Source organism: Tachyglossus aculeatus, chromosome 5, assembly GCF_015852505.1.
Source record: "Tachyglossus aculeatus isolate mTacAcu1 chromosome 5, mTacAcu1.pri, whole genome shotgun sequence".
Classification (NCBI taxonomy): domain Eukaryota; kingdom Metazoa; phylum Chordata; class Mammalia; order Monotremata; family Tachyglossidae; genus Tachyglossus; species Tachyglossus aculeatus.
This window is the reverse complement of record NC_052070.1, coordinates 41,166,390-41,193,795: the sequence shown is the minus strand read 5'-3', so window position 1 is coordinate 41,193,795 and position 27,406 is coordinate 41,166,390. Positions and strand designations below refer to the sequence as shown.

The following is a 27,406-nucleotide window of genomic DNA, read 5'->3' as shown; positions in this document are numbered from 1 at the left end:
TCCACAGAGACTCTCCCCCCCCCCCCCCCTTTTTTATGGTATTTGTTAAGTGCTTACTATGTGCCAGGCACTGTTCTAAGCACCGAGGTAAATACAAGTTAATCAGGTTGGACACAGTCTCTGTCCCACATGGGGCTCACAGTCTTAATCCCCATTTTACAGATGAGGTCAATGAGGTACAGAGAAGTGAAGTGCCTTGCCCAAGGTCACCCAGCAGACAAGTGGCAGAGCCGGGATTAGAACCCAATCCCTTCTGAGTCCCAGGCCCTTGCTCTTCCTTTACCCTGGAGGTGTGGGGAGGGGCAGTGCCTAGCTCTGCTCATGCTATCCCCACGCGGATCCCTCTGTCCTGTACTCACGGGCACATAGTACATCTCCTCGTCACCATGACGTCGCTTCTTCACAGTGGTGCCCAGGGCTGGCACGGCTGGGGGGCTCTGCTTGAACGCTGGAGATGGAGGCGGGGAAGACTGGGTTAACCGTGGGGCAAGGGGATGGAGGTGGGGAGGGAAGGGGGCCCAATGCAGGTCTCATTAACAGGCCATACGCAGGTGTGAGTGGCAGGGACAGTGGAGGGTGGGAGAAAGGAACAGACTGAACGACTAAGGCACAGAGACCCATTATTCAGATGATTAGAAGTCGTACCAGTCATTCATTCATTCAGTTGTATTTATTGAGCGCTTACTGTGTGCAGAGCACTGTACTAAGCACTTGGGAAGTACAAGTTGGTAACATATAGAGACGGTCCCTACCCAACAAGAGGCTCACAGTCTAGAAGGGGGAGACAGAAAACAAAACATGTGGACAGGTGTCAAGTCGTCAGAACAAATAGAATTAGCGTAATGCTAACAATAATGATGATATCTGTTAAGCGCTTACCATGTGTTAAGCACTGTTCTAAGCACTGGGGTAGATAGAAGCTAATCAGATCGGACGCAGTCCCTGTTCCACATGCGTTTCACAGTCTTAATCTCCATTTTACAGATGAGGTAAGTGAGGCACAGAAAAGCGAAGTGACTTGGCCAAGGTCACACAGCAGACAAATGGTGGAACTGGGATTAGAACTCAGGTTCTTTTGACTCCCAGGCTCTTGTTCTTATCCACTAGGCCACACTGCTAATACATGACTAATTCCGGATCATCTTTGAAAACGGGCAGAGGCAGTGAACAAGCAAGGGACCTGCCCAGAACAGCAGGCAAGGGGCATTAGGCCAGTTCATTCATTCATTCATTCATTCATTCATTCATTCATTCATTCAATCGTATTTATTGAGCGCTTACTGTGTGCAGAACACTGGACTAAGCGCTTGGGAAGTATCTGGCAACAGATAGAGACAGTCCCTACCCAACAATGGGCTCACAGTCTAGAAAGGGGAGACAGACAATGAAACAAAACACGTAGACAGGTGTCAAAATCGTCAGAACAAATAGAATTAAAGCTATATGCATAATCCTGGCGATCACCTCTGGCCAAGAGATAGAGACCTCTTGGTTAGTTAATAATAATAATAATAATAATAATAATAATAATAATAATATATTTTTTAAGTGCTTACTATGTGTGAAGCACTGTTCTAAGTGATGGGGAGGATACAAGGTGATCAGGTTGTCCCACTTGGGGCTCACAAGCTTAATCCCCATTTTACAGATGAGGTAACTGAGGCACAGAGAAGTGAAGTGACTTGCCCAAAGTCACACAGCTGACAAATGGCGGAGCCAGGATTTGAACCCATCACCTCTGACTCCAAAGCCTGTGCTCCTTCCATTGAGCCACTCTGCTTCTCTGCTTCTACTTGACAAGGGTGTGGCAGTCTCGCCTGAACGGATGCCATTGCAAAAATAATCTGCGTTCCCCGGGAGTCTAGCTACAGGTTGGGGAAGCATCCCAGTGGCAGAGATGGTCAGCTGACATTGTTCAGTCCTCCAGGGGTGGCTCACCTATGGAACAAAAACTCCTCACCTGTGGCTTCAGTCGGCTCTTTCCCTCCTACCTTATCTCGCTCAACTCCCACCACACCCTCTGCTCCTCTGACACCAACCTACTGACTGTACCTCAATCTCATCTATCCTGCCCCCAGACCCATGCCAACATTCTCCTTCAGCCCTGGGGCTCCCTCTCCCTTTATATCTGACAATCTACCACTCTATCCACCTTCGAAACCCTTCTAAAATCACATCTCCTCCCTGTGGCCTTGTCACACAAAACCCTTCATTTCCCCTTCCCACCCTCCCCTCTGCATTGACTATATACTTGGCTGTGTACCCCTTAGATACTTTGATACTCCAACCTCACAGTACTTAGGTAAATATTCTTGAACTGTACCATTTCCCCTATCCTAATCCATTTTAATGTCTGATTCCCCCTCTAGACTGAAAAACTCCTCATGGGCAGGATCTCATCCACCAACTGTTGTATTGTACTTTCCCAACTGCTTAGTGAGGTGCTCTGAACTAGATTCTAGACCATAAGCTTACTGTGGGTAGGGAATGTGTCTGTTTATTGTTATACCATACTCTCCCAAGTGCTTAGTACAGTGCTCTGCACACAGTAAGCACTCAATACATACGACTGACTGGCCGATTCTTTGCACACAGTGAGGCCTCAATAAATACTTCTGATTGATTTAGTTCTCACATCTCTTAGTTTCTCTCAGACTCTCTAACCTATTTATCTGTGCTTCGTGTGCACAGAGCACCTTGGTATGTTCACAGAATATCATGACAATACATGTACTGTATTAAGAGGCAAAGAGAAAGAGAGAGAGAGAGAGGGAGGGAGGGAGAGAAAGAGACAGACACAGAGACAGACAGAGGCAGTGACAGAGAATAACAACATGGTCTACTTGTTGGTAAACTCCTTAGGGCAAGGATAATGTCAATCAATTCTATTATGTTATGCTCTTCCAAGTGCTAAATACAGGGCCCAATAGGAGAGGAGCTAATAATGGGTTTAGTTAATGCCCATCTTGGCTGTGAGTCCGTTGAGGGCAAAGATTGTCTCTCTTTGTTGCTGAATTGTACTTTCCAAGTGTTTAGTACAGTGCTCTGCACACAGAAAGTGCTCAATAAATACGATTGAATGAATGAATGAACGAATGAAAGACCAAATTAATCCAAGCATTAAAAGGTCACGAACACAGTTGTCCTCCTCATTCAAAGAGGCAGCTAGGGATGGGGAAGTCTACCTCCTGGTGCAGAAATGGATGGAAAGGCTGATGTGGAATTTCTTGGGCACACACACAGATGGGGGACACACACCGACTGGGCAGACACACACAGATGGGCACATAAACACACTGGACACACACAGACTGGGCAAACACAAACAGATGGGCAAATAAACAGACTGGACACACCCAGATGCCCCCCCCCCCCCCACTGGGCAGACACACAAACTGTCCCTTGCACTTTTGTATTTGCAGCATTCGTGTCCGGGCTCAAATCTGATCCACGGAAAGAAATCTCAAAAGAAAAAGTAATCATGCCCTCATGCAAAGAGCTCCTCCCCAGTGCCCATTCCCCTAAGGGGCTCCCTGCGCTGCCTTTCCCAGCTCTGCTCTGCCCTGGGAGCTCTGCCTGGTTGGATAATCTACTCCTCCCAACAGGAACACCTGGGGCAGAGGTGCCTAGTTGGGTGCTCAAGGGTCCCTGGGCCATCTCTGCTACAACTTCTGCTTCCACCTTCCTAGCTTGATGGCAGGAAGGGGCTGGAGCCAGGGGTGCCACTGGAATGAGGACAGAGGGGCAGAGGGGGCGGAGCAGGAGGCGGCTCTCATGGCTCTCTCAGCTGGACTCTCAACCGAACTCATCCCTCATCTCTCACAAAACCCGAGAGTTTCCAGTCAGGGCTGAAGTGGCTCCAAATGACGGCTTTCTGGCCTATTCATTCTTCGAAGTCTGCCCCCTCCCATCCCCTCTGGGATCCCTGTCTGCTAAGCCTGGCACATCTAAAATCAGTCACTGGTCCCTCCGAGCCGAGACCCACGATGCATCCAGGGAGGGAACCCAGGCCCCTCCTGCCACCAGAGGACAGAACTCACTGCGCTTGTTGGCGTTGCCGTTTTTCGCAGCGCTCTCGTTCAGGGCCTGCTGCTCCCGGTAATGGTCCTCGTCCGCTTTGCGGTCTCTGCCGGGGCAGGCACAGATTCGCCCTTCGAATGACCTTCGCCCCAGAACCTGGCCACTGAAGGGCAGAACCCAAACGGAGATCCATCAGCTGCCCGGGCCTTGGAACCACCTTCCCCACACGTGAGAAATTCAGGGACTCGCCTCCCTGCTGTTCTCCAGAAAGGGGCTTAAAAGCTACACTCCTAGTGGACTAATCATAAGGAACAGTAAGCTTTCTGAGGGCAGGACCATGTCTTCTGGCACGATCCTCAGCCACAGTACAGGTTCAGTAGAATACTCAGCCTGGAATAGGCATTACGTAGATATCTCTGCTCTGTTCTGCCTGGAACAGGCGATCAGCACAGTTCTGTGCAGATAGCAGGCATCCAGTAAGGTGTTCGGCCCAAGGCAGGGTTCCCTTTCAGTGCTCTGCAAACGGCAGCCTACCAGACTGCATTCTGCTCATAGTAAACACCTAAGGCCGTGTTCTGCACATAATAGGTGTCCAGTACAGTGCTCTGCACTTAGATGCTCAATAAATACTACTATTGATTGAACCTGAGTCCAAACCGGCAAGCTTTAAACTGCCCTTTTGACCTTTACTTTAACCATAGGTTTCACTTCCAGCTACTCCCTTTCTCACATTCATTCAATCATTCATTCAATTAATCGTATTTATTGAGCGCTTACTATGTGCAAAGCACTGTATTCTACTATTGGGATTGCAAATGTGGTATATTTGGGAGAAATATAAGAGGCTCTAAATAGCATCATCAGTAAAAGTAATAATAATAATATTAATATTTTAAGTACTTATTGTATGGAAGCACTTTTTTAAGCACTGGAGTAGATACAAGTTTATGTCCTACATGGGGCTTATGGTCAAAGTAGGAGGGAGAACAGGTATTGAACCCCCATTTTACAGCTGAGGAAACTGAGGCACGGAGAAGTTTAAGTGACTTGCATAGGGTAACACAGCAGGCATGTGGTGGGGCTGGGATTAGAACCCAGGTCCTCTGACTCCTAGGCCAATGCTCTTTCCACTAAGTCATACTGCTTCCCTGATTATTATAATAATAAATAATGACAATTGTGCAATTTTTTTATATGCTTACTATGTGCCCAGCACTGCTTCAGATGTTGGGGTAGATACAGGACTATCACATTGGAAACAGTTTCTGCCCCAAAAGGAGCTCAGACACTAAATAACAGTTCCCTTAATTTGAGGTGGAATGTACTTAGGAAAGGTGCCGTTGCTGGCTGTTTGACTGGAGGAAGAGTTGATCCTGGGGGGTTTTACTGCTGCAGCCAAATCCCTTCTCCGTTCTACTGAGCATCCCTCGGGTCCACACCTTGCCCCTGCCAGCCCTCCCCACCCTCCACAGTCCCCAGCTCATTGGGAGGGGGTTCCACCCCCTAAGGGGCCTCTACTTTTAGGAAACCCAACATTGCTTCAGCCCACGGGAATCCCAACTCCAAGGCCCACCAGGAATGACCCTCACCAGTGGTCAGGACTTCTCTCTCTACGCAGGACACTACTGATCTGAATGGGCCCCCGCCATGGGGGACTCCAGGGGATGGCAGGGAGTGGAATGAAGGAAAGGCGGCTGCGGGGCTCAGAGTGGACCCTGGCTGCCAGCAGAATGCTGCCTCCGCCCTGGGCTCCCGCTTCCCGGAGCCCCTAGGATCCTTCCAAACAATTCCGTCCAGAGTCACCTGGGGCAGGCTGGAAGACCCCCCCACCCCCCCAACCCCTCCACCGTCCCCCTCCAGCTGCCCCCGAGTCCAGGCCCGGGGTGTGGGGACGGGGGAGCCCATGATTCGGACACACTCACTCTCTGGTCTCCAACGTGATGATGATGAGGATGGGGCGCCGGTTCATCCCTCCCACGCAGCTGCTGTTGCACATGAAGTTGTAGAGGATGGTGGTGTACTCCGTGCCCACCTGCTTTCAGAAAGGGGAGAGAGAGACCAGATCAGGCGCTCAGGCCCAGTGGTGGGGGCAGAGCCGAGCAGGTTGAGGACCACTGGGCCCACAGCCTGAAAGGCCCTTCCAGTTGAGTTGGAATCGAACCGGCTCTCCCAGATCCGTTCCCGTTTTCCATCCATCCAGTGGCTTTGGATGCAGAGGTCGCTGACCCAGTATGTAATTGACACTGAGAAGCAGTGTGGCCTACTGAATAGAGCACAGCTCTGGCAGTCAGAAGGACCTGGGTTCTAATCCTGGCTCTGCCACTTGTCTGCTGTGTGACTTGGGAAAGTCACTTCACTTCTCTGTGCCTCAGTTACCTCCTCTGTAAAATGGGGATTAAGAGTGTGAGCCCCCTGTGGGACAGGAACTGTGTCCAACCTGATTAGCTTGTATCTACTCCAGGGCTTTGTTCAGGACCTGGCTTATAGCGATCACTTAACAAATGCCATAAATTGAAAAAAAAAAAAGAAGACATCCCAGGGAGAAAGTTTCAGAGCTCAAATTCAAAATGTGTGCCTGGGTGTGTGCTTGGGCACATGGGATGTGTGTGTGTGTGTGTGTGTGTGTGTGTGTGCGCGTGCCTGTGCACGTATACATGTGTGCATGCTTATATGTTCAAGAGTGTTCTGCCAGACCCCTGCGGTTCTGGGAACATCCATGCAGATTGTACGCTCGTTATGGGCAGGAAACCTGCCCACTAATTCTGTTGTATTGTACCCTCCCAAGCTCTTAGCACAGTGCTCTGCACATAGTAAGGGGTCAATAAATATCACTGATTGATTGATGGATTGATTGATAGAGGAGTAGCGTGGCTCAGTGGAAAGAGCACAGGCTTGGGAGTCAGAGGTCATGGGTTCAAATCCCGGCTCCGCCAACTGTCAGCTGTGTGACTTTGGGCAAATCACGTAACTTCTCTGTGCTTCAGTTCCCCCATCTGCAAAATGGGGATTAAGACTGTGAGCCCCACGTGGGACAATCTGATCGATTATCTTGTATCCTCCCGAGCGCTTAGAACAATGATTTACACATAGTAAGCGCTTAACAAATATCATTATTATTATTGTTATTATTATTATTAAAGGTCCCAACAGAGCAAAGCGGGAGAATTCCTCGCCTTTACCCAAGCTGCAGTTCCCCGACAGCACACTAGGGGGAGAGCTAAGTCAGCCAGTCAGTCATTCAGTCAGTCAATCAATCCTATTTATTGAGCGCTTAATTGTGTGCAGAGTACTGTACTAAGCTCTTGGGAGAGTATAATAGAACACCATCACAGACACATTCCCTGCCCACAACGAACTTTCATGGCCTCATCCGATCTCTTTGAAGAGAAACAGAATGGCTTGGGAGTCAGAGGTCATGGGTTCAAATCCCAGATCCGCCACTTGTCAGCTGTGTGACCTTGGACAAGCCACTTAACTTCTCTGTGCCTCAGTTACCTCATATGAAAGTGGGGATTAAGACTGTGAGCCCCACGTGGGACAACCTGATCACTTTGTATCCCCCCACAGTGCTTAGAAAAGTGCATCGCACATAATAAGCGCTTAACAGATACCATAAAAAAGGGGTCTGGGGACCAGAATTGGCTAGGAGGGGTGAGAAGGAGGAGGGAGGAGGGAAACAGGGAGCCTCAGGGTCCCCGGGGCCCAGGCAGTGATGCTGGGGGCCATAGAGCACGGTGGGGAGCAGGACGCCTCAAACGACAAGTTGCTGGGAAGCCGGTTGGCATCGCCTGATGATTGATTTATGCTGCCTCTGTCTCCAGGCACTTGGGAAGATAGGGAGGAGGAGATACAGGTCCTGTCCTTGAGGGACTGATAGCCTCATGGGGAAGACAGGATGCACATGCATGCTTGCACACACACACACATGCACACACACACCCACACTCACAACCATACACTGAACAAGGGCAGAGGCACCAGAGCCCAGAGAGGCATCCCAGAACCCCCGAGGCTGGCAACCCAGGATGGCATCGCACCCAGAGGTGCTGCAGTGGCCTGAGCAGTATGGACTCTGAAAGGGTTCCCATGCCCCGTCCCGGCCGGCTGTACCTGTGGCGGCTCGTAGGGAACCATGACGCTCTGCCGCCCGGTGACGGGGTCGTCCACGTACTGGGAGAGGTTGTTGCCTTCAACGCGGATTAAGTGACTCGCGGGAGCGGACTGTCCTGCCACCAGAAAGAAGATTCAGGACAGGGCAGCTTCCTCTCCCCTTCCCTCCCCTCCTCCCCCTGGGGGTCTCTTGGATCCCTTCTTGGCCGGCTGTCACCCATGGGGACAGACCAAGTACAGTGAGATGACTATTTCCGGGCAAGACAACTTCAGATTCATTCATTCATTCATTCATATTTATTGAGCGCTTACTGTGTGCAGAGCCCTGTACTAAGCGCTTGGGAAGTACAAGTTGGCAATGTATAGAGATGGTCCCTACCTAACAACAGGCTCACAGTCTAGAAGGGGGAGACAGACAACAAAACAAAACATGTGGACAGGTGTCAAGTCATCAGAACAAATAGCATTAAAGCTAAATGCACATCATTAACAAAGCAAATAGAATAGTAAATATGTACAAGTAAAATAGAGTAATAAATCTGTACAAACATATATTGACACCTGTCCACATGTTTTGTTTTGTTTTGTCAAGTCATCAGAACAAATAGAATTAAAGCTAAATGCACATCATTAACAAAATAAATAGAATAGTAAATATGTACAAGTAAAATAAATAGAGTAATAAATCTGTACAAACATATATTGATTTGACACCTGTACACATGTTTCATTTTGTTGTCTATATCCCCGTTCTAGACTGTGAGCCCATTGTTGGGTAGGGACCGTCTCTATATGTTCCAACCTGTACTTCCCAAGTGCTTAGTACAGTGCTCTGCACAAAGTAAGTGCTCAATAAATACGATTGACGATGATGATGATGCTCTGCACACAGTAAGCGCTCAATATATACGATTGAATGAATGAATGAATATATACAGGTGCTGTGGGGAGGGGAAGGAGAAGGGGGAAGAGTCAGGGATGGGGACAGGATAGGGGCCGGAGGCTTTTACGGTATATTGACCAGAGCCAGGCTCTGTGCAAATGAGAAATTTCCAAGAGTCCAGCCCAGGATACCTGCAGCTCTGGGAATGAGGGGCCGATTTCTGTCCCACCCGGCCTGGGGGACGGAGTCCAGGCCTGGGAATCAGAAGACCTGCATTCTCATCCCAGTTCTGCCACTGGCTGGTTGGGTGGCCTTGAGCAGGTCACTGATACTCTCTGGGCTTCAGTTTCCTCATCTGTAAAATGGGGATAACATCCCTGCTCTTCTCCTCTCATAGATTGGGAGCTAGCTCTGCTGTTGGTCTAGTGGAAAGAGCTCTGCTCTGGGAATCAGGGACTCTGGGTTCTAGTCCTGGCCTGGCCTGTAGCTGGCTGAAGCCCACTAACTCTCTCTTGTTGCTCTCCGGGTCCCAGAGGAAACACCACTGGCAGGTTTGAGAGTGCAAACCAGCAATAGCCCTCAGTGTAAGAATCAACTCCTCCGACCAGGTTCATTCATTGTACCTGATGGGAGATTCCACCATGAGATTGAAAGTCCCTAGTGGTTAGCACAGTGCTTGGTGAAGAGGAATTGTTTAATAAATACCCTAAGTGCCTAGCCTTCACCCAGAATGGTCTTGGCTATGAATCTCTCCTGGGCAGCCTCGCTTCCTGCAGTAGAGGGTCCCAGATCCCCCAACCCCACCTGCCCCCTCCCCCTGCCACTCTCATCCCCAGACCTCTGCTCAGCCATCCTGTCCCCAGCATTGAGTTCCTAGCGGAGTCATCAGCTGCCTCTTCTCCTAGTCCCCTCAGACCCAGTCCCGTCCGACCTCTCCCTCCCCCAAACTGTGGACCATGGAGCCTGCCCCCTCCCCATCCCCCTTCCCCTCCACCCAAGGCCCTCATTCCTCTGTCTGGACTCCTGTCTGAGATTTTCTCTTCCCCAAACTCAGCACAGATATTCTGAGGGGCCACTGGGTCGGCCCCCATCCCTCCTGGCCCCTCACTCCCTGCCTTACTCACATCTTGGAGACCTGGGAGGCTGACCCTGCTGGGGAGGAACTTCTCACTGACTCCTCTCCAACTGGGACAGAGCTGGGCCCGATGGGAGCCTGCAGCTACTGTTGCTGCCTCGACTTCCCTGCTGGCTCCACACTTTCAGGGGAATGAGGGGTCGGCATCCCCGCCCGAACCCTCACCCCTCAGCTTCTCCTTCTGCCATACTCCCTCCACTCCCTCCCTCCAGGGTGAACCCAGCTTGAGCCAGGTCACCCCCAAGGGCTAGTCCGAGGGGGCTTCTGACTGCCGGTTTCCCCCGGCCCCCATCGCCAGCACCCTCCCTTCCGTGGCTCCCAGCTGACCTGTCCTGGCTACTGGAGCTGGGTCATCTGGGGAGAGTGGGGAGGGCCAGGCAGCCTGATCAGTTGAGGCTGAGGTCCGGATGGATTGGGCCACCATCTGGATTCAGGCCTAGCCTGGGGGTTGGGAAACGCAGGCAGCCCCGGAGTGGGCACCATGTGTGCCACAAGTGACGTGGTGCCAGAAGAGGAGGACTGGCTAGGGAGGCATCATGGCCCAGGGGATGATTCTGGAGTTAGGACTTGGCACCCCTGGGTTCCTATCCCCTGCCTGGCTCCTCTGGCTGCTGTGCTCATTGCAAGCAGCGAATGCATCTGTTTACTCTCCCAAAAGCTTAGTACAGTGCTCCGCACACAGTAAGCACTCAGTAAATACGACTGACTGAAACCTTGAGCAAGATATTTAACCTCTCAAGGCCTCAAGTCCCCTGCTGTAAAATTGGGACACTCCCTTTTAGGGTCATCTACACAGGATTAAATGAGATTGTTCATTTAATAGTAATTGCGGTATTCATTAAGTGCTTAATATGTGCCGGGCACTGTACTAAACACGGAGGTGGATACAGCAAGTTGGGTTGGGCACAGTTCCCGTCCCACATGGGGCTCACATTCATAATCCCTATTTTACAGGCCCAAAGAAGGGAAGTGATTTTCCAAGGTCACACAGCAGAAAAATGGAAGAGGTGGGATTAGAACCCAGGTCCTTCTGACTCTCAGACCCATGCTCTAACCATTAGGCCATGCTGCTTCCTTAGGTGGGACCCCTCCCCACCCTCCACTACCTCTCCCACACTGCTCCAGAGCTCCTTCCATGCCGCCTATTCTGGAAAAGTAAGAGTGCTGGATGAATCTTAGCGCTGGTAGTGAGGTCCCCAGGGAACTAGGAACATAGCCCAGTGGAAATCAATCAATCAATCGTATTTATTGAGTGCTTAATGTGTGCAGAGCACTGTACTAAGCGCTTGGGAAGTACAAGTTGGCAACATATAGAGACAGTCCCTACCCAACAGTGGGCTCACAGTCTAGAAGGGGGAGACAGAGAAAGAAAGAACACAGGCCTGGGAGTTAGAGAACCTGGGTTCTAACCCCAGCCCCACTACTCGTCTGCTCTGTGGCCTTGGGTAAGTGACTTACCTTCTCTGTGCCTCAGTTTCTTCAATTGTAAAATGGGCATGAAATACCTTTCTCCCTCCTACTTAGGCTATGAGCTCCATGTGGGACAGGGGCTGTGTCCAACCTTATTAGCATGTATCTACTCCAGCGCTTAAAACAGGGAGTGACACAGAGTAAGCACTTAACCAATGCCATAATAATAATAGGAGTCTAAGAAAAAGTGGTTTCCTTTCCAGACAAATTTCCCCTAAATCCCATACCAATAAACAGCCAGGCTTTGGTTCAAAGTCTCCACAACTCTGTAAGATGCGCTTTCACCTTAAAGCTAAACTATCGACTTGCTCTTATTGTCCAAATAGTGGTCACCAGACACGAATATATGTAAATGGAAATTACCATATTTACTGGAGTGATAGGCTGCCAGTATCTCCCCTCCCTCTTCTTAGCGTCCTTGTTCAAGCTGGAAATGGCAGAGCCCACCCTCCCTGAAGATACGGGACCGTGAAATGGAAAATTCACACTTTCCTCCACCTTGCTGTCCTGTCCTGCCCTGCCTTGTCTTTGTGAGTCAATCCGGACATGCCCTTACCTTTCCCCCCCAGGGTGGCTCTTGGTAACCTCGCAGGGGTTGGGGATCGATGGGGTGGAGTAGGGGCCTGGGGTTGGTGGGGGTTGTGGTCGGGGGATGGCGGTGAGATCAGTGGAGGGTAAGAATTGAGGGGCGCAGTGAGGTCAGTGCTTACCATCGTTGAAGTCCCGTCCAAGCTCATGGTTGGGGCAGCGTTTCACCACCTCGGTCACGTGCTCGGCCTTCTTGTAGACGGGCATGGCCCGGACAGCAGTGCCCGGCGGGGGTGGCGCAGAAACCTTGATCTGGATGGGGCACGTCTTGGCAATCTGACAGTACAGCTTCTTCAGCAGCGGCGAGTACTGGAGGGACAGAGGGAGGGAGGGAGAAGGTTGGAGGGGGAAGACAGCTGAGCCTTGGCGGGACAGGGAAGGAGAGGTGAGGCAGGCAGAACCGAAGAGCAGCAGGGAGGACCACGGGATGGGGTGAATCGCACCCCCGTCCACTTCCCACTGGCCCATGTGACCTTGGAGAAGTCACTCTATGGGCTTCAGTTTCCTCAGCTGTGGAGGCTGTACACCCTCCACCCTTCATCCTGGGGCCACTGGGTCGGGGCTTTGTGGCTGTGAGTGCCTGACCATTGGCCGGACCATTGGTGCTGCCTGAGGGCTAGCCCTTGGGCCCTGGAAGAAGCCGGGTCACTCGATAAATAGAAATGATTGATTGATCTGGTAAAATTTCCATACGCATTACTTAGAGCACTAACTCATACACTGCGTGGCCTGGTGTAAAGAGCATGGGCTCTGGGAGTCAGAGGAGAAAAGCAGTGTGGCTGAGAGGAAAGAGCCCAGGCTTGGGAGCCAGAGGTCATGGGTTCTAATTCTGGCTCTGCTGCATGTCAGCTCTGTGACTTTGGGTAAGTCACTTCACTTCTTTGGGCCTCAGTTACCTCATCTGTAAAATGGGGATTAAGACTGTGAGTCCCACAAGGGAGAAACTGATCACCTTGTATCCCCCCCAGTGCTTAGAGCAGTGCTTCACCCATAGTAAGTGCTTAACAAATGCCATCATTATTATTATTATCTGAGTTCTAATCCTGGCTCCATCACTTGCCTGCTGTGTGGCCTTGGGTAAGTCATTTCACTTCTCTTTGCCTCAGTTACCTCATCTGTACAAGGGGGATTAAGACTGTGGGACAGGGTCAGTATCCAACCTGATAACCTTGTATTTTCCCCAGTGCTTACCCTCAGAGCTTGACATGTAATAAGTGCTTAACAAATGCCATCATCATTACTATTATTCTTATTATTATAGCTCCTTTTCCTTCTTCCTCCTAGCAGTAATTTACTTTATGGTCTGTAACTCTGGCTAGACGGGAGGTTCCTGGAGGTCAGGGATTGCACCTCCTAACTACCGTACTCTCAAAGCCCTTGATACAGTGTTCTGCTCAATGCAGATAATAAATGTAATAATAATAATTGTAGTTTTAGTTAAGCACTTATTATGTGCCAGGCACTGTACTAAGCGCTGGAGTGGATAAAAGCAAGTGGGTTGGGCACAGTTCCTGGACCACAAGGAGATCACAGTCTTAATCTCCATATTAAAAATATGGAGGTAAATAAGGCCCAGAGAAGTTAAGTGACTTGCCCAAGGCTAGTGAAGTGACTTGCCACAGCAAACAAGTGGCTGAGCCAGAATTAGAAGCAATGACTTTCTAACTTTCAGGCCCGTGTTCTATCCACTACTGAGGCTATGTTCAACAAATACTACTGATTGACTGATATTGCTACAATCAATCAATATTCATTCATTCAATCGTATTTATTGAGCACTTACTGTGTGCAGAGCACTGTACTAAGTGCTTGGGAAGTACAGATCGGCAACATATAGAGATGGTCCCTACCCAGCAACGGGCTCACAGTCTAGAAGGGGGAGACAGACAACAAAACAAAACTAGATATTTATTGAGTACCTAAAGTGGGCAGAGCAATGTAATAAAGACTTGGGGGAGGGCACTTGAAGACGAAGACCTGGCCCCTGCCCTCAAAGAGCTTAGCCAATAACTCCTAGAGAAGCAGCATGATGCAATAAAGAAGCAGCATGGCTTAGTGGTTAGAGCACGGGCCTGAGAGTCAGAAGTTCATGGGTTTTAATCCCGGCTCCGCCACCTTTCTGCTGTGTGACCTTGGGCTAGTCACTTCACTCCTCTGTACCTCAGTTGCCTCATCTGTAAAATGGAGACTGAGACTGTGAGCCCCAACTTGGGACAGGGACTGTGTCCAACCCAATTTCCTTGTATCCACCCTGGCTCTTAGTACAGTACCTGGTACCATAGTAAGAGCTTAACAAATAGCACAATTATTATTACTTGTAGAGCTGCGGCAGAGCCTGGAGTTGGGTTCTCACTAGTGCGCATCTTTACTCCCTCACAGGGGAAGCAGCAGGGAGAGAGCCACCTGAGCACCTCTGTGTCACCTCTGCCTCAGACAGAAAATACGACTGGGTAGAACAACAATAGCCAGGGAGGAGGAAGGGGTATCCTGGTTGCTTGGCCCAGGCTGGATTCATCATCGTCCTTGCCATCACTGGACAGAGCACTATTTTAGGGTGTCCATTGTGAACAGAGTGTTGTTCTAAGCATCTTCTGTGTGCAGAGTTTTGTACTGGGCACCTGCTATGGACAGAGTGTTGTTTTGAGCATCTACGGTGTGCAGAAAGTTGTACTGTGAACCTAGTGTGGGCAGAGTGTTGTTTTGAGCATTTATTGTGTGCAGAGCAGAAAGCACTCAATCAGCTCACTCCCTCCAACCTAACCTTGCCGATGGCTAACACCAAACCAGCTGGCACACTTAACTCCTCTAACAGCCACCTTTCCACTCTACCTCGAACTTGTCTTTCTCACAGAGACCGGTTGCCTCCCTTTGACTTAGAACTCCCTCTCCCTTCATATCTGTTAGACCATTACTCTTCTCATCTTCAAAGTCCTCCTAAAATCACATCCTCCAAGAGGCCTTCCCTGACAAAGCCCTCATTTCCCTGTTGAACCCTTCCCTTCTGCATCCCTATACACTTGGGTCTGTTTTCCTAAAGCATCTTGATATTCACCCCTCTCACAACCCCTCAGCACTTATGTACATATTTGTCTGTAATTTGTTTCAAAGTCTGTCTCCCCCTCTAGTCTGTAAAATCCTTGTGGGCAGGGGTTGTCAAGACCTACTCATTTGCATTGTGCTCCTCCACCCTTTTAGTACAGTGTTCTGCACACAGTCAGTGCTCAAAAAGAGCCATTGATTGACTGAATGATTGATTACTGTGTGCAGTGTGTTGTATTGGCATCTCCTGAGTGTCCCGGGAACCTACTATATGCAGAGCACTGTTTTAAGTTCTTACTGTGTACAGAACTCTGAACTGAGCACCTTCTGTGGGCAAAACATTGAACTATGCAATGAGGGATAATAATAATAATAATGATGATAGCATTTGTTAAGCGCTTACTGTGTGCAAAGCACTGTTCTAAGCGCTGGGGAGAATACAAGGTGATCAGGTTGTCCTACGTGGGGCTCACAGTCTTAATCCCCATTTTACAGATGAGGTAACTGAGGCACAGAGAAGTTAAGTGACTTGGCCAAAGTCACACAGCTAATAAATGGTGGAACAGGGATTAGAACCCATGACCTCTGAATCCCAAGCCCAGGTGCTTTCCACTGAGCCACGCTGCTTCCCTATAATGATGGTATTTGTTAAGCGCTCACTATGTGCAAAGCATTCATTCATTCATTCAATCATATTTATTGAGCACTTACTGTGTGCAGAGCACTGTACCAAGCGCTTGGGAAGTACAAGTTGGCAACATATAGAGACGGTCCCTACCCAATAGCGGGCTCACAGTCTAGAAGGGGGAGACAGACAACAAAACAAAACATATTAACAAAATAAAATAAATAGAATAAGTATGTACAAGTAAAATAAATAGAGTAATAAAAATATGTACAAACATATATATATATATATATATATACATATATATATAGGTGCTGTGGGGAGGGGAAGGGGGTAAGGCAGGGGGATGGGGAGGGGGAGGAGGCTGAGAGGAAGGAGGGGACTCTGAGCACTGGGGAGGATACAAGATAATCAGGTTGTCCCATGTGGGGCTTCCAGTCTTCATCGCCATTTTACAGATGAGGTAACTGAGGCACAGAGAAGTGAAGTGACTTTCCCAGTCACCCAGCTGACAACTGGTGGAGTCAGGATTAGAACCCATGTCCTCTGACTCCCAAGTCCGGGCTCTTGCCACTGAGCCACGCTGCTTCTATACAGAAGGGAAAGGTGTGAGAAGCAGCATGGCCTAGTGGAAGGAGAAAGACAACGGTCCTGACCATCAGAGGACCTGGGTTCTAATCCCATTTCTGCCATTTGACTGCTTATTGACTTGGGGCAGCTCACTTAACTTCTCTGTGCCTCCTTTTCCTCATCTATACAATAGGGATTCAATTCAATTCTCCCCCTACTTAGATTGTGATTCCAGTACAGGATGGGGACCGTATCTGACCTGACTATCTTCTGTCTATCTCAGATTATTATGATTCCTGCTCTCGAGGATTTTACAATCTAACGGGGAAGCCAAATGATGTGAATGAGTGAGACTGAAATAACAAACACATATGAATAAGTAAATCAGTAATATATAATAAAGAACAGTTAAGTGTCTGAGAGAGCTGAGATGACTGAAGGACTGATATGACTGGGAAGTGGGGCTGATGAATCAGGGAGGACCTCCTGGAGGAGTCACCTTTGTCAGAGGTTCAGGAAAGGGGGCTGTTTGGGAAAAGCTGTGGTGGTGCTGGAGTGGCCTTCTGGAAGGGGGCATATACAAAGCCCAGAACTTCCTTCAAAGCCTTTATCTTTCCTTTCCTATCTGTAGCTTATTTAGTGTCTGCTTCCCCTATTAGACTGTAAGCTCCTTGAGGGCAGGAATTGTGCCTACCGACTGTATTGCATTGTAATTGCCCAGTGCTTAATACAGTGCTCTGCACAGAGTAAGGACTCAATAAATAGCATTAATTGATCCATCGACACCCTGATCCCATCTTCCCCGGGAACCTCTCCCCTCCTCGACTCCTGAGGCGACAGGCCGGGTGAGCGGTTGGTCCAGGTTGTGTGAAACTGTCCCTCAGTGCCCCAGAGCCCTGGTCGGGGGTGGGCCAGCATTCGGAGGGTTACCGTCAACGTGCCCTGACAGGCCGCTCCGCTCAGAGATCCCAAAAATTCCCCCAAAGCTATGGGATGTGCTCTGCTCCGGTCGGCCTCTCGGGCAAACGTGCCAGGACAGGTCGGGCAGAGCGGTGGGGAGGGAAGGGGAAAGCAGGGCCCAGCTCGGGGCCCCAGTCCTTCCCTTTCAATGGGGCCAGGTGCTTTCTCTAGGGGCCAGTCCAGTCTGCGGATCCCGGAGATCATTTCCGGATCAGCCCCGGTCTTCGGGCAAGGGTCAGGCACTTGGGTCAGGCAAGGCCGATGGCCCTGGTGCAGCTCAGACCCCAGGGGGTGTGGGAATCCTGCGAGGGCCATGAGCATGGAGTGGAGGCAGGGGATGGAGGGGATGAAAGCCCCTTCAGACCAGAAGTCCCTCACCTTGTTGACACAGACTGCTTTGCCCCTGCTTTTGCCAACTGGTGAATGTCCTCCCCATTGCCACTCAGGTCCTGCACTCCCCAACTACTGGCTTGGGAATCTAGAATCCCAGCAGTGGGAGGGAACTTGAGTTCATCCAGTCCAGCCCTCTGCCTCCTGACAGGAACCTGTCTAACCTATCTAGGGCAGATGAGGGCCAGTTCATTCCTTACCAGTCTCAGGGTCCTCCTTCAGTCTTCTGGGACCCTGCTTCACCTCCCCGGCAGTAAGTAAGTTATTTCATAAACACAATGAGACCTCACCCATTGTCACTTCAATCTGTTTCCTTCTGTTCAACATCCACGGAGGATCACTGGTCAATTTCTTTCCCCATTAAAACCCTCCTGAGCCACAGAGGACAACTGGTCATTGTCCTCCCCATTAAAACCCTTCTGAGTCATGAAATTGCTTGCCTCAGCCTTCTCTTCTCTAGGCTAAACTCCCCATTTCCTTTTACCTTTCCTCCTAGGACTATTTTCTGTCCCTTGGGCATTTTTATCACCTCTGCAACAGGCACCCTCTCTTGAGGCTGCTGTAAAACAGGGTCCTGGTTCCCAGAGCCAGGCTCCTTCCCCTGGACCAACAACAGGTTGGGTTCTATGTTCAAATCCTGCCTCTGCCAGTAGCCTGGGACTCTACTACCGATATTGAGATTTCCATCTGAAGGACCAAGTAGGGGGTTTGTGAGGTGGATAGGGCAAGCCAGAATCCCAAAGACAGCTGGCTAACATAATGGCTACCGAGGCAACTGCCTGCCAAGGTACGATGCTACAGCTCAGCATTGGCACATTGACCAGAACTGCATCCTGTGTATAATAGTAATGATGGGATTTGTTAAGCTCTTACTGTGTGCAAAGCACTGTTCTAAGCGCTTGGGGGATAAAAGGTGATCAGGTTGTCCCACGTGGTGTTTACAGTCTTAATCCCCATTTTACAGATGAGGGAACTGAGGCACAGAGAAGTTAAGTGGCTTGCCCGAGGTCACACAGCTGGCAAGTGCTGGGGCCGGGATTCAAACCTATGACCTCTGACTCCCAAGACCATGCTCTTTCCACTGATCCTGAAAAACCTTCAATTGCCACAGCCCTTCGCAACTACTCTCTTGGGTGCTTTGTGCTCTGCAGGAACACAACCAGCTTTGGGGACAGAGTGCCAGTTGCTCTGCTCAAATCACCAGCACATGGCATAGTGGATAGAGCACAGGCCTGGGAGCCAGAAGCCCATGGGTTCTAATTCCGGCTCTGCCACTTGTCTGCTGTGAGCCTTAGGAAAGTCATTTAATTTCTCCACGCCTCAGTTGCCTCATTAGGACTGAAAGCCCCGTGTGGGAAAGGGACTCTGTCCAACCTGATTTCCTTTTATCCACCCCAGTGCTCAGTACAGTGCCTGGCACATAGTAAGCACTTAACAAATACCACAATTATTACAATTATTATCAATTCCTGTGCACAGGTGCCCAGTTCTGAAATCTCCGGTACCAAGCTAGTGCATCATTCTCGGCAGATGATTCAAACACCAAAGCGTGCGTCTAATCTTATCCATGATCTCATTCATTCATTCATTCAATCATATTTATTGAGTGCTTACTGTGTGCAGAGCACCGTACCAAGCACTTGGGAAGTACAAGTTGCCAACATATAGAAACGATCCTCACCCAACAACGGGCTCACAGTCTAGAATGGGGAGACAGACAACAAAACCAAACATGTGGACAGGTGTCAAGTCGACAGAACAAATAGAATTAAAGCTGGATCCTCCTCTGGGGGATCCAGACTGCCTTGGGATCCCTGCTCTTTGGGAGAGATCCAGGGGCTCAGAGCAGCCAGGGCCCCCATGGCCCCGTGGCCTCCGAAACCTGAGCAGCCCTAGATTCCCTCTCTAGCCACCCAGGCCCAGAGATGGTAGGGCTGATGCATCCACTTTCCCCTGGGGCTCCCCAAGTGCAGGGGGAGTAGGCAGATGGCTTTTTCCCAGTTTTCCCAGGTGGCAACAGAGGCTGGCAAAAGGGCTGCCACCATGCCGGGGAGCACTCAGTGGTGACCCGAGGCCCCACCGCTTTCCAGAAAGAATCCAGAGTGGCTCATCTGCTATCTGACCCCAGGCCCTCCTCCTTCCCCTCTCAATCCCCAGTCACAACAGCAGCAGCAGCAAGATCAGCATTTGTGGAGCAATTAAAGCATGTAGAGCTTTATACTGAGTGCCCACTGCATGCAAAGGACTGAATTAGGCAGTTACTGGGTACAGAGTACTATACTAGGCCCCTACTATGTGGAGAGCACTGAACTAGGACCTACTGTGTGCAGAGCATTGGCCTGAGCAGCTTCCATACGCAGAGCACAGTAACGAGTGCCTTCTTTCTACACCATACTCTCCAGGGAGCCTGCTGGCTCAAGAGCACTGAACTGAAATCCTAATCTGTCCAGAGCATCTCAGAAGGCTCTGGGAAGAATACAAAATAAAGTGAAGACTTGGGCCTCGGCCCTTGAGGAAAACTTCCAGCTCCAAGTGGACGGCAGTGGCCATATGAACTCGGGGGTGAATCTTGGAACCCTCCGTGCATTTCTGTCTCCCGCCACCATTCCTTCTGGACTCAGGTTAGACGTAGTTCATGTCCCACATGGGGATCACAGTCTTAATCCCCATTTTCCATATGAGATAACTGAGCCAGAGTGGGAGGAGCAGGGCATGGAGGCATTTTCTCCCTTGCTCCCTGGCACTGATTTTGCCCTTGAAGGAGGCACCCTCTCTTTCCAACACTGAATGAGGGCTAGATCTGCAGGAGGGGGCTCCCAGCAGGACTTCGGAGAGGCTGGCATTGCACCCTTGCCAACCTCAGACAAGCTGTCAATCTCGATGCCAATCTGCCTGAGATGATGCAGAGGATGATGTCTACCAACTCTGTTATAGCGTTAGATGGATGAAAGGGAGACATCATTCCAATGCCTTTGACTTCTGCCTCTCTGTTCTGCTGAAGAGCTCCAAGCCCAGTACATTCACCCTCCCAATGTTCCCATTTTCCAGGTGGGAAAGCTGAGCCTCGGAGGCCAGGTGAACGATACAAGGGCAGGGAATGTGTGTCTGGCTTCTGTTCTCCCAAAAGCATGGTCTAGTGGAAAAAGCACTGGGAGTTGCAGAGCCTGAGTTCTAATCACAGTCCTGCCCCCTCCCAGCTGTGTGACCTTGGGCAAGTCATTGAACTTTTCTGTGCCTCAGTTTCAGCATATGTAAAATGGGGATGAAATGCTTGTTTTAAAAATTTTTTAATGGTATTTATTAAGCACTTACTATGTGTCAGGCACTGTACTAAGTGCTGAGATAGAAGCAAGCTAATCAGGTTGGACACAGTTCATGTCCCACAAGGGGATCACAGTCTTTATCCCCATTTTCCATATGAGATAACTGAGGCACAGAGAAGTGCCTCAAGGTTACACAGGTCACTCAGCAGACAAGTGGCAGAGCTAGGATAGAACCTGTTCTCTCAACCCCTGAGACTGCTAGCGCCATGAGGGACAGGGACTGTATCCAAGCAGATTATCTTGTATTTACCCCAGCACTAAGTACAGTGCTTAGTATCTAGTAAACTCTTAACAAATACCACAATTATTATTATTATTAGTAGTAGTAGTAGCAGTACAGTGTTTCTTGTTCACTAGGCCCCAATAAATACCATTGATCATTGATTGATTGATATAAAAGATTGTAAAAGATTTGCCTGCAGTCTGGCCTCCCTAGGTTTGAACTCTGCCTCATCCCAAGACAAATGCGCAGCAAAAGTGAATTCAAAATGGTAGCCCCCTAGGATTAGCTCACAGGTGATATTTATTGAGCACCAATTGAATATGGAGCATTTTACAAAACCCTACAGGGAGAATCGCTGAAGCAATTCTCACATTCCCTACCTCCAGGGAATTTAGTGTGAGAGACAGACAAAAATGATTTACGAAGGAGAAGGAGCCAGGATAGATAACAGGTAACAGGTAAGGATATGCCAGAATGCAATATGCTAATGGTGATTGTTGGGATGTTGGGAATCAATTAGGGAAGGCTTCTTGGGGGAGGTGGGATTCCAGGAGGCTTTGAAGATGAGGAGAACTGTGGCCTGGACAAGTTGAAACAGAAGGGCTCTAGACTGTAAGCTCATTTCTAGACTGTTAAGCTCGTTGTGGGCAGGAAATGTGTCTGTTTATTGTTGTATTGTACTCTCCCAAGCTCTTAATACAGTGCTCTGCACACAGTAAGCACTCAATAAATGCGATGAAATAAATACAATTGAATGAGGATATTCTAGGTTGGGGGATCAGGGTGAATGAGGGGTCTTAGGTGGGAGAGTTGAGAGTGAGGCCTGGTGAGAAGGGGAGCTTGGGAGGCGTGAAGGGTGTGAGCTGGGGGTGGGAGTAAAGAGCAGCTGCATGACACGGGGAGAGCTGGAGAATGAGAGAAGAAAGTGGCTGAGGGACATGGGGAGACCTGGGGGAAAGAGAGAGAACAGAGACTCTATATGAGCTGGGGCAGAGCGAGGGAACAGAGTGGCTGTGTGAGGTGGGGAAAGCTTTCGGGGGAGCCAAGCCAATGACCAGAAGTTTTTGCTCAGCCCGGAGGAAATCTGGCCCGTGCCGGTGGTCTCTAAAGCCCACTGCTGCATCTAAGCTTTTTCTTCACCATGTGCAATCCCTCCTGGAATCCGAGCTGCTGGGTGGGACCTGGCCCTGGCTCTTGCCTGGGGAAGGGGTTATCTCCCTTTGGGGATCAGTTTTATGGTTTCCCAGCGGCCCTCGGGGCCAGGACAGTGTTCGAAGGCAGGAACCGGACACATAACTCATGGCCTGCATAAACAGCAGGGATGGGAGGAAAGAGGTGATCATGGTTTTGTGGCTCTGCTGCTTCTGGGTGGGTGGGTGGATAAGTAGGTAATCTGGGCATAAACACAGCGAGAAAGCGGGACCCTTCTCCATCTACTGGTCTCCTGCCCGGCCAGAAGGAGGCCTCGCCTCATCATCATAAATGGTATTTATTGGATGCTTACTATAATGATGGCATTTGCTAAGCGCTTACTATGTGCAGAGCACTGTTCTAAGCGCTGGGGGTGGATACAAGGTGATCAAGTTGTCCCACATGGGGCTCACAGTCTTAATCCCCATTTTACAGATGAGGTAACAGGCTCACAGAAGTTAAGTGGCTTGCCCAAGTTCACACAGCAGACATGTGGCGGAGCCGGGATTCGAACCCATGACCTCTGACTCCAAAGCCCGTGCTCTTCTCCACTGAGCCACGCTGCTCCTCTAAGAGCACTGTACTAAGTGCTTGGCAGAAATACAATATAACAGAGTTAGTAGACATCATCATCATCAGTGATTTTTGAGTGCTTACTGTGTGCAGAGAGCTGTACTAAATGCCTGGGAGGGTACAGTATAACAAAGTTTGTAGACAACATCAATGGTATTTGAGTGCTTACTCTGTGCAGAGCATTGTACTAAGTGCTTGAAAGAGTATGATAGAGTCGGTAGACATCATCCTCTTCACCATTATAAATGGTATTAATTGACCTCTTACATTGTGCAGAGCACTGTACTAAGGGCATGAGAGAGTCCAATACAGCAGAGTTGGCAGACTTGTTTTCTGGACTCACCGCTCAACGGCTCCAATTGGCAGGTCATTCTTCCAGTGAAGATGACTCCATGAGGAATGTTATTGGGAAATGAAATCCCGAGGGAGTCTCTGGCCACTAACAAGCAAATGGGCAAATGCCTCCATTCTTTGAAGTATCATTTCTGTCCAAACAGTGGAAAGAGTGGAGAGTTTGGCCTAGTTGATAGAGCCTGGGCCTGGGAGCTCTCATCCTATCCCGTCTGGATTACTGTATCAGCCTCCTGTCCGATCTCCCATCCTCCTGTCTCTCCCCTCTTCAATCCATACTTCACGCCGCTGCCTGGATCGTCTTTGTCCAGAAACGCTCTGGGCATGTTACTCCCCTCCTCAAAAATCTCCAGTGGCTACCAATCAACCTATGCATTAGGCAGAAACTCCTCACCCTCAGTCAAGGCTGTCCATCACCTCGCCCCCTCCTACCTCACCTCCCTTCTCTCCTTCTACAGCCCAGCCTGCACCCTCAGCTCCTCTGCCGCTAATCTCCTCACCGTGCCTCGTTCTCGCCTGTCCCGCTGTCGACCCCTGGCCCACGTCATCCCCCTGGCTTGGAATGCCCTCCCTCCGCACATCCGCCAAGTTAGCTCTCTTCCTCCCTTCAAGGCCCTACTGAGAGCTCACCTCCTCCAGGAGGCCTTCCCAGTCTGAGCCCCCTCCTTCCTCTCCCTCTCCTCCCCCTCTCCATTCCCCCGCCTTACCTCCTTCCCCTCCCCACAGCACCTGTATATATGTATATATGTTTGTATGTATTTATTACTCTATTTATTTATTTATTTTATTTGTACATATTAATTCTATTTATTTTATTTTGTTAAAATGTTCTGTTTTGTTCTCTGTCTCCCCCTTCTAGACTGTGAGCACACTGTTGGGTAGGGACCGTCTCTATATGTTTCCAACTTGTACTTTCCAAGTGCTTAGTACAGTGCTCTGCACACAGTAAGCGCTCAATAAATACGATTGAGTGAATGAATGAATGGGAGTCAGAGGACTAGGGTTCTAATACCGGCTCTGCCATTTGCCTGCTATGTGACTTGGGCAAATAATAATAATAATAATAATAATAATAATAATAATAATGGCATTTATTAAGCACTTACTATGTGCAAAGCACTGTTCTAAGTGCTGGGGAGGATACAAGGTGATCAGGTTGTCCCACAAGGGGCTCACAGTCTTCATCCCCATTTGCCAGATGAGGGAACTGAGGCCCAGAGAAGTGAAGTGACTTGCCCAGAGTCACCCAGCTGACAAGTGGCGGAGCCGGTATTTGAACCCTTGACCTCTGACTCCAAAGCCCGGGCTCTTTCCACTGAGCCACGCTGCTTCTCAAGTCACTTCACTTCTCTGTGCCTCAGTTGCCTCATTTGAAAAATGGAAAAATAAGACTGTGTCCTAATTGATTAGCTTGTATTTACCCCATCGCTAAGTACAATGGCTGGCACACAGTAAGCGCTTAACAAATGCCATAAAAAATAAAAAAAAAGAACCTGGTTCTGGGAGTCGGGAGTCAGGAAACCCAGATTTCCATCCCAGCTCTGCCACAGGGCAGTGCCTTCTGAGGCTTTTCCATTGGTTGGAAAGTTTCTGACAGAAGAACCAGCAAGGGGGTTCTACAATCAACCAATCAATCAATCAATCATATTTATTGAGCGTTTACTGTGTGCAGAGCACTGTACTAAGCGCTTGGGAAGTACAAGGTGGCAACATATAGAGACATATAGACATATAGAAACATCTATAAGATGGGGGGGGGGGGGCAGAAAGAATCCTGAAAATCAACGGGGCCAAAATGGGCAGTGAAGACTGCAGTTACCAAGGCAACTATCTGACAACTCATCCCTGTCATTTTGTCCATTAATTGGTCCTGAGAGTAAATAATAATAATAATAATAATAGCCAAATAACCACTGGTATTTATTGAGTGCTTATTATGTGCATAGCACTGTACCAAGCACTTGGGAGAGTACAATACAACAGAATTAGCAGACACGTTCCCTTCCCCAAATTAGCTAATAATAATAATAATAATAATAATATAATGATAAGCAGCATGGTCTAGTGGAAAGAGCAGGGGCCTGGGAGTCAGAGGACCTGAGTTCTAATCCCAGCCCTGCCAAATGCTTGCTGTGTGACCTTGGGCAGGTTACTTAACATCTCTGTATCTCAATTCTCCTGTTCTCCCTCCTACTTAGATGTGAGCCCCATAATAATAATAATAATAATAATAATAATAATAACATTTATTAAGCACTTACTATGAGCAAAGCCTGTTCTAAGCTCTGGGGAGGGTGCAAGGTGATCAGGTTGTATCCCAGAGGCTCACAGTCTTAATCCCCATTTTACAGATGAGGTAACTGAGGCCCAGAGAATTTAAGTGACTTGCCCAAAGTCACACAGCTGACAATTGGCGGAGCTGGGATTTGAACGCAAGACCTCTGACTCCACAGCCTGTGCTCTTTCCACTGAGCCTCGCTGCTTCTCTTTGTGGGACGGGAACTGTATCCAACCTAATTCACTTGTATCTACCCCAGCACTAAGAACAGTGCTTGACATATAGTAAATACTTAACAAATACCATTAAAGTAATAATGATAATAATAATGATAATAGTAATAATACTATCTGTTAAGCACTTACTATGTACTAAGAACCATACTAAGCTCTCAAGTCAAGTCAGACACAGCTCCTCCCCAACATGGTGCTCACAGCCTAAGGGGGAAGGAGGACAGGTGGTGAATCTCCATTTTACAGATGAGGAAATTCAGAAAGAAAGAAGTTAAGTGACTGGCCCAAGGTCATACAGCAGGCAAGCAGCATAGCTGGGTTTAGAACCTATTTCCCCTGAATCTCAGACCCATGTATTTTCCACTAGGCATCACTGCTTCCCTTTGCATGCTCTTAGCACTGTGCGGCACCCCTGCCCACCCACTTGCTCATTCTACACTTTGCCTGGAGGAAACACTACCGGCAGGGATGAGAGAGTATGACTGGCACTTTGCAAACTACAGCTGGTTCTTCATACAGATTCTCAGGCCAGAAGTCTCAGGATCCAGGTATATCCATCGCACATGGTGGGAGACTCCCCCCATAAGCACCTTACAGTCAGGGCAAGTGTCTCCCAGCTCTGTTATATTGTACACTATCAAGTGCTTAGAACAGTGCTCTGCATGTGAAAAGTGCTCAATAAATGCCATTGATCAATTGATTGAAGAAGGAGAGTAATGAGGTCCAGCACAGGCCGAGGAAAATCTGGATGGTTGCGAAGTAAGGCAGCATGTGGCAAAGAGGGCCGTCAGATGGAGTGATACAGTTGCTCAAAATAGATTGGAGGCCCAGAGGACCTTCTTAGGAGATGTCTCCAGGAGAGAAGGGGTTAATCTGCTCATTCTTTCCCCTCCCCCCCTTCCGAACCTTCTGAGCCTGGAAAATCCCATAGGATTGCAGGGTTAGAGAGGGAAAGAAAGCGGGTCATCACCAGAGTTGGAGGAGATGACACTAACAGAGGGATCTATTAATTAAGGAGCTTGTTGCCCAAGTCTGGGGTTCATCTAGCTTTGATCCTCTGGCAGAAAAGCTGCCCGGGAAGCCAGTTGTCCCTTTTGTCCTGGAAAATGGTTCCCAGGTCCTCCTGTCCAGTCTCCAGCCTCCAGGCAAGCAAATGATGAAAGCATCCAGGATGGATCCTTTGGTCACCTGTTCCAAGTTCCATCAGCCTGATGGCCAATAACTTCTTCCCCATGTCTAACCACATACTCTGTTGCTGCAACTCAAGCCTCTATTTAATCAGAATTCTTTTCAACTTTCCTGCTGTGAAATCTCTCCTTGGAGTGCATGGGTTGGTGGCTATTTCCAACATTCCTGCAACTGGGTGAACAGTCATTAATTTTAAGTTCCTAGAGGGCAGGGCCAATGTCACAGGAAAACAGCGTGGCCTTGGGGTCAGAGG

At 49.2% G+C, this 27,406-nt stretch overlaps 1 protein-coding gene across 2 annotated transcripts in view; it reads right to left on the bottom strand.

The window, feature by feature from the left end:
• The window catches only part of TP73 (tumor protein p73), a 197,586-nt gene that overhangs the window by 11,068 nt on the left and 159,112 nt on the right, over positions 1 to 27,406 (bottom strand). For both annotated transcript variants that reach the window (XM_038746629.1, XM_038746628.1), the window contains exons 5-9: positions 12,329 to 12,515; positions 8,131 to 8,246; positions 5,943 to 6,052; positions 4,041 to 4,183; positions 360 to 448 (exon numbers count right to left, since the gene is read on the bottom strand). In XM_038746629.1, coding sequence (XP_038602557.1) covers positions 360 to 448; positions 4,041 to 4,183; positions 5,943 to 6,052; positions 8,131 to 8,246; positions 12,329 to 12,515 — 645 coding nt within the window. The remainder of the gene's footprint in view (positions 1 to 359; positions 449 to 4,040; positions 4,184 to 5,942; positions 6,053 to 8,130; positions 8,247 to 12,328; positions 12,516 to 27,406) is intronic.